General features: G+C 37.3%; 1 protein-coding gene across 4 annotated transcripts in view; it reads left to right on the top strand.

The window, feature by feature from the left end:
• MECOM (MDS1 and EVI1 complex locus) overlaps positions 1-14,789 on the top strand; it is a 285,173-nt gene that overhangs the window by 250,203 nt on the left and 20,181 nt on the right. For 2 of the 4 annotated variants that reach the window (XM_065877047.1, XM_065877045.1), the window contains 2 exons: positions 3,135-4,491; positions 6,886-6,973. In XM_065877047.1, the coding sequence (XP_065733119.1) occupies positions 3,135-4,491; positions 6,886-6,973 (1,445 nt within the window). Of the gene's footprint in view, positions 1-3,134; positions 4,492-6,885; positions 6,974-12,783; positions 12,811-14,789 lie in introns of all 4 variants that reach the window. The other 2 variants (XM_065877046.1, XM_065877048.1) reach the window with 2 other exon arrangements.

Raw genomic sequence — 14,789 nt, 5'->3', positions numbered from 1 at the left:
ATATGTTCTTCTGTTCCCTGGTGGAGTAAAGAGGACTAGCGGAGAAACAAAAGGGTGCTCTCTAGTCTCCCTTGAGGAAGCTCTGTTGAAAGTCATGGGAAATAAAGTATACAATGGAAATTTTAGACTTCTTGTCTCAAAAAGACATTCCTGACTCTAGGTCGTAAGGCCCTAAAATGTACTTGCAAGTGCTACAGACATATACATAGTTCATTTATTTCTGATTTTTCAGAAATGAATTTTGATAAATTTCTCGTGTTTTGGTGGAAAATAGGGAGGAATTGACCACAGTGAATTATGATCACCCATTTAATGCTTTCTCTATTATTTAAAGTAAAAGTCAGAAAATAGAAATTCCTATCATCTAAAATTCTGGGATCTGGAATTTTAATTGTGTTGAAATCAAGTGTTTTGCTTTAAAGCACTGTAGGGTGTCCCTTTCCAATCAGATTGTGCAGACTATTTCCCATGAATGTATTTTCAGCAATTATTGGTAAATTTAAATAGCAGATGGCATTCTTCAAATATAAAATCTGACAGAGGACCATGGAGTAATTGTGAATAATAGCCGTGTAATTTCAGAACAAAAGAGGAGTTGGTGTGGAGACTTTGGAGTGGAGGAGGTTCACCTAGAGTTGATATCTGTTTCTCACCAGAAGGCCACACACCACGATTTAGCCCCCCTGGTGTGTTTATGGCAACTGTCTCTTATTACAGTGTGCCACCAAGCTTGAGCCCAGCGTCATCAGTGCTAAGGCAATTCCTCACTGCCTTTACAGAAACCTCCAGCCTTCCCAAATAGAAACCATATGCTCTAATAGGCTGAATATATTCCAAATACCTCTTAATTTGTTTAATAAGTAGAAAAATGCAATGTTAGCTGCTGGCTAGTTCCTTATTACTGAGAAGATTACAGTAGAGTATAGACTGCAGCATCAATTGAGCCACTTACCTGGAGGCCTGGTGGTTTGTGGTGGGCCAGGCCAGATCTTCAAGTGAGAAAAAACAAAGCCTCTGCCTAAGGAGACATCCCGGATTCTGTGTTCTTGGGACCTGAGACAAACACCATTCGTTGGTGTAACAGAGCCTACAACCAGGAAAGTCAGATGCACCTCTGTTACTCTTGATTTTCTTAAATCTATCCAGCTATTAGAAAGAAGTGTAGAGAGCAACATTTCTTTGGTAACACATTGCTAACCTTTCAAAAACTTAGACCTCGTTTGAATACCCATCAAGATCTTTTCTCAACGCCTTTTAATGCCCAGAGGAGAGGTGTCACTGTCTTAATGAGTGCACATTTATAATTCCGTCAATATTTTATTTACTATTTCTTGTTGTTGCTCATAGCTGAATTAGTATAACTAGCGAAAGTCTCATGTTTCTACCCTCTACTTCATATGGTTTTAATTAGTGTATCAAAGAATTTAAACAGTATGTGTATTTATTGTATATGGTTAACTAGTATATATTTTTAAAGCAGACTCTGGTCCATATTCCAGTAGAATAACTTGAAAAGAAATCACTCACATCTTCTCTTCCCATTAAAATGCATGTTATAGTCTCTACAATGTCATAAATCATTCCACAGTTGAAAGCGCCTTTAATATTACTAAGCACATTGATATGTGTAGCAATGCATTTTAATTGTTAGTAGTAAAAGAAATAGAGAGAATCACTTGGTACTTCCTGTTTGGTTGTGTGTGGGATAATCCAAGTTCTGGATGAGTTTTGTATAACTGAAGGTCTATAAAGTCTTCTTTGAATTTTCTTTTTAAATTGTTATTGTTTTGACTTAGGAGCTTAATTTAAAGGCAGTCGTCACATGAAAGAAATAAGTGTTGCATTTTGTCTTCAATTTAATTTCTTACATAAATTGGTTTCAACAATTACCAACAAGGCATATCATGTTTCTGCATGTATTAAAACGTGCACAGAAGCATGAAAGTAAGCTCACACATAAAGGGAGCTCATCTTTATTAAAGTAACGTAAAAGGTGTGATGCTTGGGGAATGGATACTATAATCCTGCCAGGCCGTGTATTGAGTAAGATTCCTACCTAGCAAAGGAATTATTAAGGGTTACGGAGTTCCATCTTAAAATGTACTTAGATCTATTCACACATATGTGAGGAAGAAGATGTTTTACTTTTCTGGCAAATTCTCGGGGACGAGAGTTATTTCCCAGCTGCACCCACTGCTGTGTTCTTACTGGATTATAGCATTCAGCGCACTCTCCCCTGCTTACTGTAGTTGGCTGTACCACATAGAAGTCAAGCCCGGAGATAACCCGTGAAGATATGACAACAAGTGGACATGTTTCCCAAGGACGGGGTTTCATAAATGCAGGAAGGTTAGCACAACCACTGGTGTGAGGGGAAGTCAGAGGACGTGATCATAGTTCATGGGAACCAGCAATGCAGGATGGGCTACATTCAATTTAGTTTCCTTTGCAGGCTTAAAATAGCGCCATTGTAAATTATGTCAGTCTTTCTCAAATCATGAAAATGATTGTTAAAAATGTCTCAGAATACACAATGTACATTGTTGTGTGGCTTTGATGTGTGAATGATGAGAGCATATGATATAATACAAATTAAATAATGGTAGAGCAGTCACAGGCTTTTTCCCCAAGGGGAGCGGGAATAAAGGTGAAGTTTCTGGTCGAGGGAAAGGCTGTTTTATTTTGTGTTGATGCCTACAATATAGAATTCTTTAAACGGTCTAAAATTTTAAAGGGGTTCCTGTTCTGTGTAATGTTTAGTACGTCTTAAGAATTTAATCGTAAAGATTCTGTTAGTGTAGTAATTGGGTGGGAAATCGATGCATGCTGGAATTTGACTTTTTAATAAATATTTAAATACACAAATATGATACAAAATATTATGCAATGGGGATGACAGAATATTTATATATATATGAAATATTTGTGCTGTCTCAAGACATTTGTCAGGTTGGATGCCTTGCTTTGGAATCTAGTGAAACGGGGTTTTCTGTGTTTGGAGCACCCACTTTGGTGCCTCCGACGTCTTTTCCTGGCTTCCTAATTGAAATCTGGGGTAAACCAATTGTGATACTTGCTAAATTCAGAAGCAATTGCTATAAAGCCTGAGATTCTTTTTTGTTGTTTGCACACAGGTGAGGTCTGCCATAAATCCTATACTCAGTTTTCAAACCTTTGTCGTCATAAGCGCATGCATGCTGATTGCAGAACCCAAATCAAGTGCAAAGACTGTGGACAAATGTTCAGCACTACGTCTTCCTTAAATAAACACAGGAGGTTTTGTGAGGGCAAGAACCATTTTGCGGCAGGTGGATTTTTTGGCCAAGGCATTTCACTTCCTGGAACCCCAGCTATGGATAAAACGTCCATGGTTAATATGAGTCATGCCAACCCGGGCCTTGCTGACTATTTTGGCGCCAATAGGCATCCTGCTGGTCTTACCTTTCCAACAGCTCCTGGATTTTCTTTTAGCTTCCCTGGTCTGTTTCCTTCCGGCTTGTACCACAGGCCTCCTTTGATACCTGCTAGTTCTCCTGTTAAAGGACTGTCAAGTACTGAACAGACAAACAAAAGTCAAAGTCCCCTCATGACACATCCTCAGATACTGCCAGCTACACAGGATATTTTGAAGGCACTATCTAAACACCCACCTGTAGGGGACGATAAGCCAGTGGAGTTCCAGCCCGAGAGGTCCTCTGAAGAGAGGCCCCTTGAGAAAATCAGTGACCAGTCAGAGAGTAGTGACCTTGATGATGTCAGTACACCAAGTGGCAGTGACCTGGAAACCACCTCGGGCTCTGATCTGGAAAGTGACATTGAAAGTGATAAAGAGAAATGTAAAGAAAATGGTAAAATGTTCAAAGACAAAGTAAGCCCTCTTCCGAATCTGGCTTCAATACATAATAAGAAAGAACACAGCAATCATTCCATTTTCTCACCATCTTTAGAGGAGCAGACTGCGGTGTCAGGAGCTGTGAATGATTCTATAAAGGCTATCGCTTCTATTGCTGAGAAATACTTTGGTTCAGCAGGACTGGTGGGGCTGCAAGACAAAAAAGTTGGAGCTTTACCTTACCCTTCCATGTTTCCCCTCCCGTTTTTTCCAGCATTCTCTCAATCAATGTACCCATTTCCTGATAGAGACTTGAGATCGTTACCTTTGAAAATGGAACCCCAGTCACCAAGTGAAGTAAAGAAACTGCAGAAGGGCAGCTCCGAGTCTCCCTTTGATCTCACCACTAAACGCAAGGACGAGAAGCCCTTGACCTCAGTACCCGCCAAGCCTCCAGTGACGCCGGCCACAAGCCAAGACCAACCCCTGGATCTAAGTATGGGCAGTAGGAGTAGAGCCAGTGGGACCAAGCTGACAGAGCCTCGTAAAAACCACGTGTTTGGGGAAAAGAAAGGAGGCAACGGTGAACCAAGACCAGCATCTGATGGTTCCTTACAGCATGCTAGACCCACTCCTTTCTTCATGGACCCTATTTACAGGTAAGGGTGGATGGGAGACCGCTCAATGTGGACAGAAGAATGAAAGGCAGTTTTCACACTATAAAGTTACGGCTTTTAACAAACCTTTTTTATTATTCTTATAAAGCAGAAAGTAAAGTTGTTTGATCTGGTGAGTTCATTTTTTATTCGGAAAGTCAACTCATTAGGTTTGTACTTATTTTTGGATGTCTCCGAATTGGGGTTTTGGAATAGGCCCACAGAGTTCTTTCCCTTGACAATAAATTTATTTTTAAACACATTTTTTTAAGTGGAAAATATGGGAAAGCCGTATTTAAAGCAAGTTGTCAAGTGGCGGAAGAATGAGGCTCCTGAAGGATTAATGCAAATATGTGTGGGTACTTAAACTGGTCAGGTTATTTGGAATGAGATGGGACATAGCAAGAGTTTACTCTTTGTTAACCTACGAACACATCCTTAATAAGTACTGGTCCTATTCTGTTTCTAAATAAATCTCTTAGGAGCCCCATGTAACTGAAATATTAATCACAAAAACGCTTTGTATATAATGTGAGTGGTCGGCTTAAAAAACACATCTCTGTTTAATGCCTTCATTATCCAGTTTCCTTTGATGCATCCAAAAATTTTTTGGGGGGAATATATGCTAATAAAAAGCCTCTTAGACAGTACTCTGTAACACTTGACCATTCAGAAAGATTTAGTTTTTAAAAACTAGTCTTCTTCAAAGTATATGAATAACAATAATTAATTTGTGATGTATTTTAAATATTACCACAAATTTTCACATTTACTTTCTCATTCAAGTCGTGAACGTTGTCAAGAGTTAATGGAAAATGTGGATACTTTTTTATTGGACTTATTTAAGCTGGGAGAATTTGATATTTTTGCCTGATTCTTTTTTTTAATCTAGAGACAGTTTTGTTCAATTCCTTCATTCAACAATATTTTTTTTTGAGCGCCTGTGACTTAATAGGCACCACAGCTGCAAACTCTTTTCCCTTCAAACTCTTTTTCTACCTGTATTATCTTCAATGCATTAACCAAGAAACATTGCCAGTGTGTTACTTGAACATGACAAGGGGCATAGAAAAGGACAGTACAAAAATGTCTCAGAGCCATCATTACCATGCTTGGGCACTTTTTTTTTTTTTTTTTAACAATTATTATATTTTCATTTCTGTGGCAGAGAAAGAAAAAGAAGGAAAAACAGATCTTCCATATTTTGTGTGTAGCTTGTATGTTACACGTGGCCAGTAAGGTTGTATTTCCAACTCAGCGATATGTCTGAGCCCTTCGTGAAGATAAGTTCTCAGACTCTTTCTTAGACCCTCCCAAGGGCAATGGGCTTCCAGTTCCTTCATACACCCATTCCACTCTTCTCCATCACCTCCTAACCTCCCTCCTGCTGACTCTAATCTCAGTCTTTTCTCTGGTACATCAGTGTCAATTGAGGCTTTAGGCATGTCATTTTACCAAACTCAGGAAAGACCTAAACTTACCAGTTTTAGTGTAAGACCTGGGTTGAAATCTCCGCTTTCCCATGTCTTAAACTTTTAATCCATACAATGGGTATAAGAGCACCTATTTCAGTAAGTGAAATAGTGTACGTAAAACATAGCATACGTACAATTTCAAGAAGTGGGAGCTGTTTTTATTCGTTTTGATTCTATTTTAAAGGATACTTATTTAACGGCTTTTAAAAGGAAATCACCAACGGTTCATGAAGGAAATTAATTCAGTCCACGATGTCATTTCCTACATGCTTAATAGAAAATAGAATGACAAACATTTCTAGAGCAGAAGGGCTATATTGATAAGTTTGATAATATCTCTCCCTGTCTTCAAAAAGTTCCTCATCCTCTCCCTACCACCCCCCTTTCACCTACTCTTTTTATCAGCAGTAACATCCAAAAGAAGCTGCCTATGCCTGAGAGCGGCTAGCAGGGCGTGTAGTATGCTTAGAAACTCTCCTGCTGACATTCACAAATGTAGAAGAAATATGATGACGATTTGAGGAAGCACCTTCTTGATAGAAAATGACTTTAATTTTTAAAATGAGCCCTGTTCTTATGCTTTTGAAATCACCAAGCCTTTTCGTGTACATTTCAAATGGAAAGGTACAAATTTGTGACCAAAGCCTCTGATTTCATGACTTCATTTTTTACATTTCCTCATTATTATTATTACTAGTCATTCAATAGGATTTTTCCATTATAAAAAGGACCTTCTTTCTCTGAGCGCCTAGAAGTGCCAGGAGTATTCTTCAAGAACTGAACAGATGTCTTTATATCTTTATTAGTGTGCTTCCCAGCAACCTACCATTTGCTTTATTGTTAGCTGTTTAAATGTCGGCGAGTACGCGGGGATTGATATATGAGACTGATTCATCTCCAAAATCTAATTTTAACCTTTCAGAGTAGAGAAGAGAAAACTAACTGACCCACTTGAAGCTTTAAAAGAGAAATACTTGAGACCTTCTCCAGGATTCTTATTTCACCCGCAAGTAAGTATTTTGAATTTGAGACTTCAAGCTTGTAAACTAACTTGTTGATCCTGAAAAGCAGGTGCAATGAAATGAAAGAAATCTTGAGAACACTAGGATTTCCTATGACGCTGGTGTGGAAGAACACAGGAAATTCTAGCAGAATTAAAACCCAAGCTCTTTAAAGAAAAAGTAGTTAATATGTGTGAAAAAACAACATGGTTTTGCTGTTAAATTATTCTCTGTTAATGACTTACTGAGCCAAAGTGTATTTTAGAGTGAGCAGAATTCAGTTAAGAAATTAAATATTGAAGTTGCCTTTCATGTTAAAACATTTGTGATAGTAAGAAATGGATCGTAGTGTGACTTGTCCCGAACTCATGATGGTCGTTCATGTTCTTTCAGTGCTTAGATAAAAACAGGAAATGAGTCTACCTGACAAGTTGTTACCATAGAGGGTGAAGGAATTTATCTAGAGACCACTGGGCATTCCAGCAAAATTCTGTAATTGCACAAGAATTCACCACAATACACAGAGCTATTTGCTGGATGGAGTTGTGTCCATTTATCAAAATATGTACAGTTTCTCACTGCAAGGAAAATACAAAGCAGCGTTATCTAATTGGTTCATCTTTATGTCCCTACATATTTGGTCATTTTTTAAAAAGCTGACTTACGTATCAATAAAAATGCGGGGAATTGTATTGAAAGAAGAAATATGTAAACATCTTGAGTCTGGTTTCTTAATGATATTTTATTTTTTGTTTACTTATTATTAAGGATATAAGCTTTGGTCTATAGATAGTAAGCAAAATTTTTATGAAAATGCTTGAAAACAGAGTTAACTGATTTGTTCTGTTTCAATATATTCAAACCAAAAATTACGCTCCTCTAATAAAATTGGTGGAATTCTATGCAAGCTGTCTTACAGAACGTTATGAGCTAATTAAATTAAATCATGGGATATGACTCTTCCCTCCACCTTTCATGCCCCTGCCACCACCTCTTCTTTCTTCATTTTTTAAAGTACTTTCCTAAATTTTGGACATCAAAGTATGAGAGCTGAAATACCATATTCTGGGTTAGCTGGAGAAATCTATCATTGCTCAAAAATTCTATTTTAAACTGCAAACATATATGATTTAGTATTAAAGGGGTTAGAAATATTCTAGTTAGTATTCATTTTGTGTAGGAAGACTAAGGAATGATATCATTTATTAAATTATTTTATGGAAAAGAGACAAGTTTTAAAATAGTAAATGTTTATCGGGTGCTTATTTTCCACATTTAGGTTGACCTAAATTGACTTGCCAGCCTCATGAGCTAAAAAAACTGAACATAATGTGCGTTTTGTGTCAGATATTACACAAAAGTATGTCTCTCTTGATAACTTCCTAACTAAATGCTTATAAGGATATTATAGTTATCTACATTTAATCACATTAATCAAGTGGTTTTCATATTCTAATTATCTTTAAAATCTAGTCATTAATCATTTCAAAATTAAATGCTGTGAGTACATGGTATAAGGGAGGGGGGAAAAAAGCCACTGGGATTCAGTGTCTTTGAGTGACTCAGTCTATTGGCTCTTAGTTTCCTTACCTGTCAGATGAGGGAGTTGGGTGTAAGGTCCCTGTCCTCTCTGAAGTTCAGATTTCTAGCAAGCTAAGGTAAATTTACTGGTTCAGAAGATGGGCAGTTTTATCTATCAATATCTTTACATGTGCATGCAGCTGTTGTAAATATAGTATATACATGTATGGAGGTTCCTTAAAAAACTAAAAATAGAACTACCATACGACCCAGCAATCCCACTACTGGGCATATACCCTGAGAAAACCATAATTCAAAAAGAGTCATGTACCACAATGTCCACTGCAGCTCTATTTACAATAGCCAGGACGTGGAAGCAACCTAAGTGTCCATCAACAGATGAATGGATAAAGAAGATGTGGCACATATATACAATGGAATATTACTCAGCCATAAAAGGAAACGAAAGTGAGTTATTTGTAGTGAGGTGGATGGACCTAGAGACTATCATACAGAGTGAATAAGTCAGAAAGAGAAAAACAAATACCACATGCTAACACATGTATATATAGAATAAAAAAAAATGGTTCTGAAGAACGTAGGGGCAGGACAGGAATAAAGACGCAGACATAGAAATTAGACTTGAGGACAAAGGGAGGGGGAAGGGTAAGCTGGGACGAAGTGAGAGAGTGGCATGGACATATATACACTACCAAATGTAAAATAGATAGCTAGTGGGAAGCAGCCACATAGCACAGGGAGATCAGCTCAGTGCTTTGTGACCACCTAGAGGGGTGGGATAGGGAGGGTGGGAGGGAGACACAAGAGGGAGGAGATATGGGGATATATGTATATGTACAGCTGACTCACTTTGTTATAAAGCAGAAACTAGCACACCATTTTAAAGCAATTATACTCCAATAAAGATGTTAAAAAATGAATTAAAAAATATAGTATATACATGTTTTTAATCAAATAATATTAATATAAGAAAATCTGCTATGTTTTAAGATTCCCAAAGTTAACGAAGGACCACAAAATATGAGGCGCATGTACAGTGCTTGGAGTACAGCAATCACCCACTCAGACCATTGAAAATATGCCTGTGGGAGTCACAGCGGCAGAGAGTTTTCTTCCCACACCAGAATGTCGCGTCTTGGTATAAGGAACTGCCCACTGCTGCGTGTTGCTATAAGAACAGGACCTAACAGTGATATTCAGCTATTTAACACATCATATGTGATGAATACCGATCAATCAGAATGGACTCCTGCCATTCTGGAGCCGGGTCCTGGAAGCCCTTGCTGCACCAACTGTTCATGCTTTAGTTGCTGGCCAGTGGGCTGTCTGAAGGGTCTTTTGGGAGGAGGCCAGGGCTGCAGGAGGACATTCAGGGTAGTTGGGGCAGAGGCTATTTACCAAAGACTACAGAAATATTTCATTATTTTGATAACCATGGTGGCTCTTTTCCTGTGTTAGGGCTGTGTATCAGTGGGATACAGGTGGCATAAAAAGCGTAGCCTGAGAGAAGCTTGGGTCACTCAGTTTTCACCAACTGTTCAGACCAGTCTGTTCTTTCAGAAAATCTGCCTCAAATGTTCTGAAGTTTCAGCAGAACGTTTTCGTTCTTTCTAGTCCTCTATCAATTCTGTCCTAGCCTCAAGATCTACTTTCCTACAAACAAACAAATGAAAACAAAGAGAAACTGCCCAGGATTTGGGGCCAGAAATAACCGCTTTAGAACTGGCTTTCCTACTTATTCACAAAAATGCTTTGGTTTTGAGCAATGTAATTCATCTCTCCGAGCCTTCTCTATCAGTGTAATGGGAACACCCCTCCAGCCTTACCAGGGGAGCTGCAAGGATTAGTGAGATCACGTACATAATGTGTTTAGCATTGTGCTTGGCATATGGAAGGACCTAGATGAGGAAAAGCTCTTATTATTATCGGTTGCAGAAGTATTCCATTTTGAATATAAAAGGGTGTCAGTAAAATACCCTCCTGCCATCCCCCGAGCCCAGTCTCTTTGGTGGGGCTATACCAAGTATCTAGAAGTCCTTGGAAAGATGCTTACTGTGTTCTTCGTGCTGCCTTGTTGGGCAGCAATCAGGGTGGCACAGAGCAAGAAGCCAAAATGGAAGGACTTGCCTCTGCTCCCAGGGCTTGCCATGATTTTGTAGCTAGATAAGTGCTTGGTTAAGACCGTTCGCTGCTTCATTTTTCATTTAAAGTATATTGGAGCAAATCACGTGGTCCCTCTGGGCCTTCTGTAACTTCATCTTCAGAATGAGAATAATACCTAGCCTATCTACTTCTCAGTGTTATTATAATAATGAAGAGGAGACCACATGTTCTTGATGCTTCAGGGAAAAGCTATATGTAGATAGATATGTAAATGCTTTAGTAGTGGTATTCTCTGGGCAATTTTTTGTATGTCTTTGTATTCTGGCCTCCTCCTTCCCCAGTGCATTTAATATTTATTAAATGTTATTGAAAGATTATTAGTCCATCTTACTGCTTTTTGGAATAATGTATATTTTTCGAATCCTTGTCAAAAATACCCCAAACATATAGGAACACATACATCAAAATCAAAAGGTAAATGCTGGGTTTATCATTCTTAGGGTCTAACTTCTTCTCAGTTCAGTTCTTAAAGAAGTATGTTTGCTCTGTCGGGCCACTGGAGGACTATTTAGCTTTCTGTTTTTCTCTTATAAATAAGTTAGTTTAATATAGGGGTGAAACAAACACTACAGAGGTTCTTCCTGAATATGTGGTTGAAAATTACTTGTGGAGTCTCAGATTATAATTTTGAAAAGAAGATGACAGCCACAGGAGGTGAGATGGAGGAAATGATATTACCATGTGATCTTTGGAATGTCCATTTCATTGGGTGCTTTGCATTTTGGGTACTTTGCATTCACTTCGATAGCTCATTTGAATGGCCGTAGATATCACTTGGCAATTATACTATTATAAAAGTGGCTATTATTCCTTTGTTTGATTTTCCTATACGTTAAATATTATTTTTGGTTATTTATATATTTCATTTTCAGATGTTTGGCTTTGTGTTGATCTGCAACAGAGACTCTATTTTACTTCCATTTCTGTCCTTTATACATTCGTTTTTTGAATTTTCTTCCTTTAAAATGTCTACTTGCTACTGTACCCCAAGGAACTGGGAAAAAGACTAAGGTCTTTTCCCAAGTTATCATTTATATATGGGTGTGAAAATCACTTAAGTCTTTTGCCTTTCATCTTCTTTCGTGCTTTCAACAAGTGTTTCTTGTGTTAGATTTCTTCTGTGATAAACCTTTCATCATTAAAAACTGTGCATCTTCCTTACTGAAGATACCATAATCTAAGAAAGCAAGATATATCTATCCCCTTTAACCAACCAAAATGATATTTTTGTTTGTTTGTTTTTGTTTTTGTTTTTTTGCTGTATGTGGGCCTCTCACTGTTGTGGCCTCTCCCGTTGCGGAGCGCAGCCTCCGGACGCACAGGCTTGGCGGCCATGGCTCACGGGTCCAGCCGCTCCGCGGCATGTGGGATCCTCCCAGACCGGGGCACGAACCCGCATCCCCTGCATCGGCAGGCGGACTCCCAACCACTGCGCCACCAGGGAAGCCACAAAATGATATTTTTAAAGATGTAACATTTGTGTTTTCTGATAGAGCTTCTAACTCACTGAAGTTTTCTCCATTGATTCTTGTCATAAATTGTCATAAATAACTTGACATTTGTAGTTCTTTTCATTAATATCCTTCGGTGTTTGGCCTACTGATGGTCTCAGTCCCATCCTAGTAGAAGTGAAGCAGTTTTTTTCCAAGGACATTACTTTTTTGTTACTCAGTGATTCACATTTGAGTAAATATCTTTTCTTTGTTACTAACATTGTAAAAATGCAAGAGACTATATCTTTTTTGCAGGAAATTGCTTAATTTTTAGTTATTAAAGTAAAATTTAGGAATCTTGTTTTGCAGTGAGTACAAACAGGTAAAAAGGAAGTATCTACTTTGCTATTTAAGATTTGATAGTAAGTAGTATTTAGCTCTCTTGGAAATAAGCACATTCTGGTTTATAACCATGATTCTAAAATTTAATTTAGGTAAATAGAGGAAACTCAGCAGTGTTATAAAATTATTAATTTTCATTTCCAAAGCTTTTACTCAAGATATTGTTACGTGATAAGCAAAAATTACTTAGTATAAATGTTAATTTCTCAAAGGATAGATTGCAATAAAGATACTGATACAGAAGTAATTTTTTGTTTTTTGTTTCAATTTTGCTCCCAGTTCCAACTGCCTGATCAGAGAACTTGGGTAAGTTTCCTACTTATATTTTTGACTAAAATAACGTAGAATTAAAAGGAAAACAACTTATAAGTTGCCATACAGACAAAGAATTCTGAGCCCTTTCCATAAAATGATATGGCTTTAGCAGATAGATTTCCAGCTTTGTCAAGCTGCAGAATACTTTCAGTTATAATTGGGCATTTAGTGTGCTATAAATTGTTTACAGAAAGTTTATTCTCTAAATCTGACCCATTCCATGTAATTATACCTTGATGTAGAACTCTTTCTGGGTACTTTGGAGCATGTTGTTAAAAGAGACTTCAAGATGGGTCACTAAGTGGAAACAACCATTATTTGGGGGAGCCTGACCAGCATGTTAAAGATGCTTATGATAAAGCCTTCAAAAGGATAAAACCTGAACTTATGTGTAGACACAAGATGACATTGGAATTCACATTCATATAACCTGGGGCAGAACTTGGTTCTGGCTATGTGGAGTCCTAAGACTAAATGTTTAAAAATCTTTATCTAACTAGTGAATGTATCCTTTAGCATTGGGTCCATTTCCTCAACTTCCTTTTTTTTTTAGAGTTTAAAAAAATTTTATTGGAGTATAGTTGATTTACAATGTTGTGTTAGTTTCAAGTGTACAGCAAAGTGAATCAGTTATACATATACATATATCCATGCTTTTTAAAGATGATTTTTCCATATAGGCCATTACGGAATATTGAGTAGAGTTCCCTGTGCTATACAGTAGGTTCTTATTAGTTACCTATTTTATATATAGTAGTGTGTATATGTCAATCCCAATCTCCCAATTTATCCCTCCCCCTCAACCTTCAATTAACGTTTCCAGATACAGTCAGTTGACATCAGTAGGGGAAAACTTTATTTTTTATTCAAGATACAAAGAATACTATTTATTTACTTTTCACTACCAAATAAACCTTGAGTCAATGGAAATACATGTAAATAACATATATTACAAAATCTCCTCTAAGTGTATGTGCTTTTACTCCTTCATTCCCCTTCCTCTTCACTCAAAATTATCCTGATTCTGAAGTATGGGCAGAATCTTGGAATGTAGTTAAATTTTCCTTTAGTCACCATATAATTATATATAAATTATTTTAAGTTAGAGCACTTTGGCAGTCACCTATTTCCTCTATCTGATGTTAGTTTTCCTTTTAGAACAGAAGTTCTTCTATTTTATTTCTTCTGTGGAATATGTGATGAATTGTGATTTTTCTCATCCTATCAACTTTTAAGGATTAAGTTCATTTATTTCCAGAGTATAAGAGTAGAGAGACAGAAACTTCCTTATTAGGCAAAGCTGTGCTGTAGGCAGCGTTGCTCTTTCATTATCCTGGCTTATATTTCCAGTGTTTCTTGTCTGCCTCTCCTGGCAAAGGTCTGTCCAGAATATCGTACGTCATCGTCCTCATTATTTCTAACGTAGAGTATTACTTGCTAGTAGCTTTGCTGTTAGGCGCTTCAAGCATAAGGTGCTGTCTCCTCCACAAATGGCCAGTGCTTCTACCAACTTACAAAGCCAGTTCAGATTTTAAGTTAGACACCCTTTCCTGATAGTACAATGGTATAGCAACGGCCATTGCAATGCTTTGGAAACACTCCCATTCTTTGACTCATAGGTTTTTCAAAGCAATAATTTATATTTGTACTATAAAATATAGATATTAGTGGAAAGTAGTAAAATATTAAAGTTTATAATTTTGAGTGGTTAAAAAACCCTATAATTTTATAATCATAACTGCAGAATGTGATATGTGGGATGAGACAACCATAAAATATGAATATGTATTTCTCCCCCAAATGGCCATGATTTTAAGATTTCTCTAGTTATCAAGTGAATAAATATAGAAAACTACCAAATCTACAAACTTTCCCATCATAAGTTATTTATGAAAAGTTAGTTATTTTATGATAAAGCCATGTGTAATCTAATTTGTGAAACATTAGGTCACATAATTCATGGTGCCATT

The sequence above is a fragment of the Phocoena phocoena genome, chromosome 4, assembly GCF_963924675.1.
Source record: "Phocoena phocoena chromosome 4, mPhoPho1.1, whole genome shotgun sequence".
NCBI classification, from domain to species: Eukaryota; Metazoa; Chordata; class Mammalia; order Artiodactyla; family Phocoenidae; genus Phocoena; species Phocoena phocoena.
This window is presented reverse-complemented; position numbering and strand designations above follow the sequence as displayed.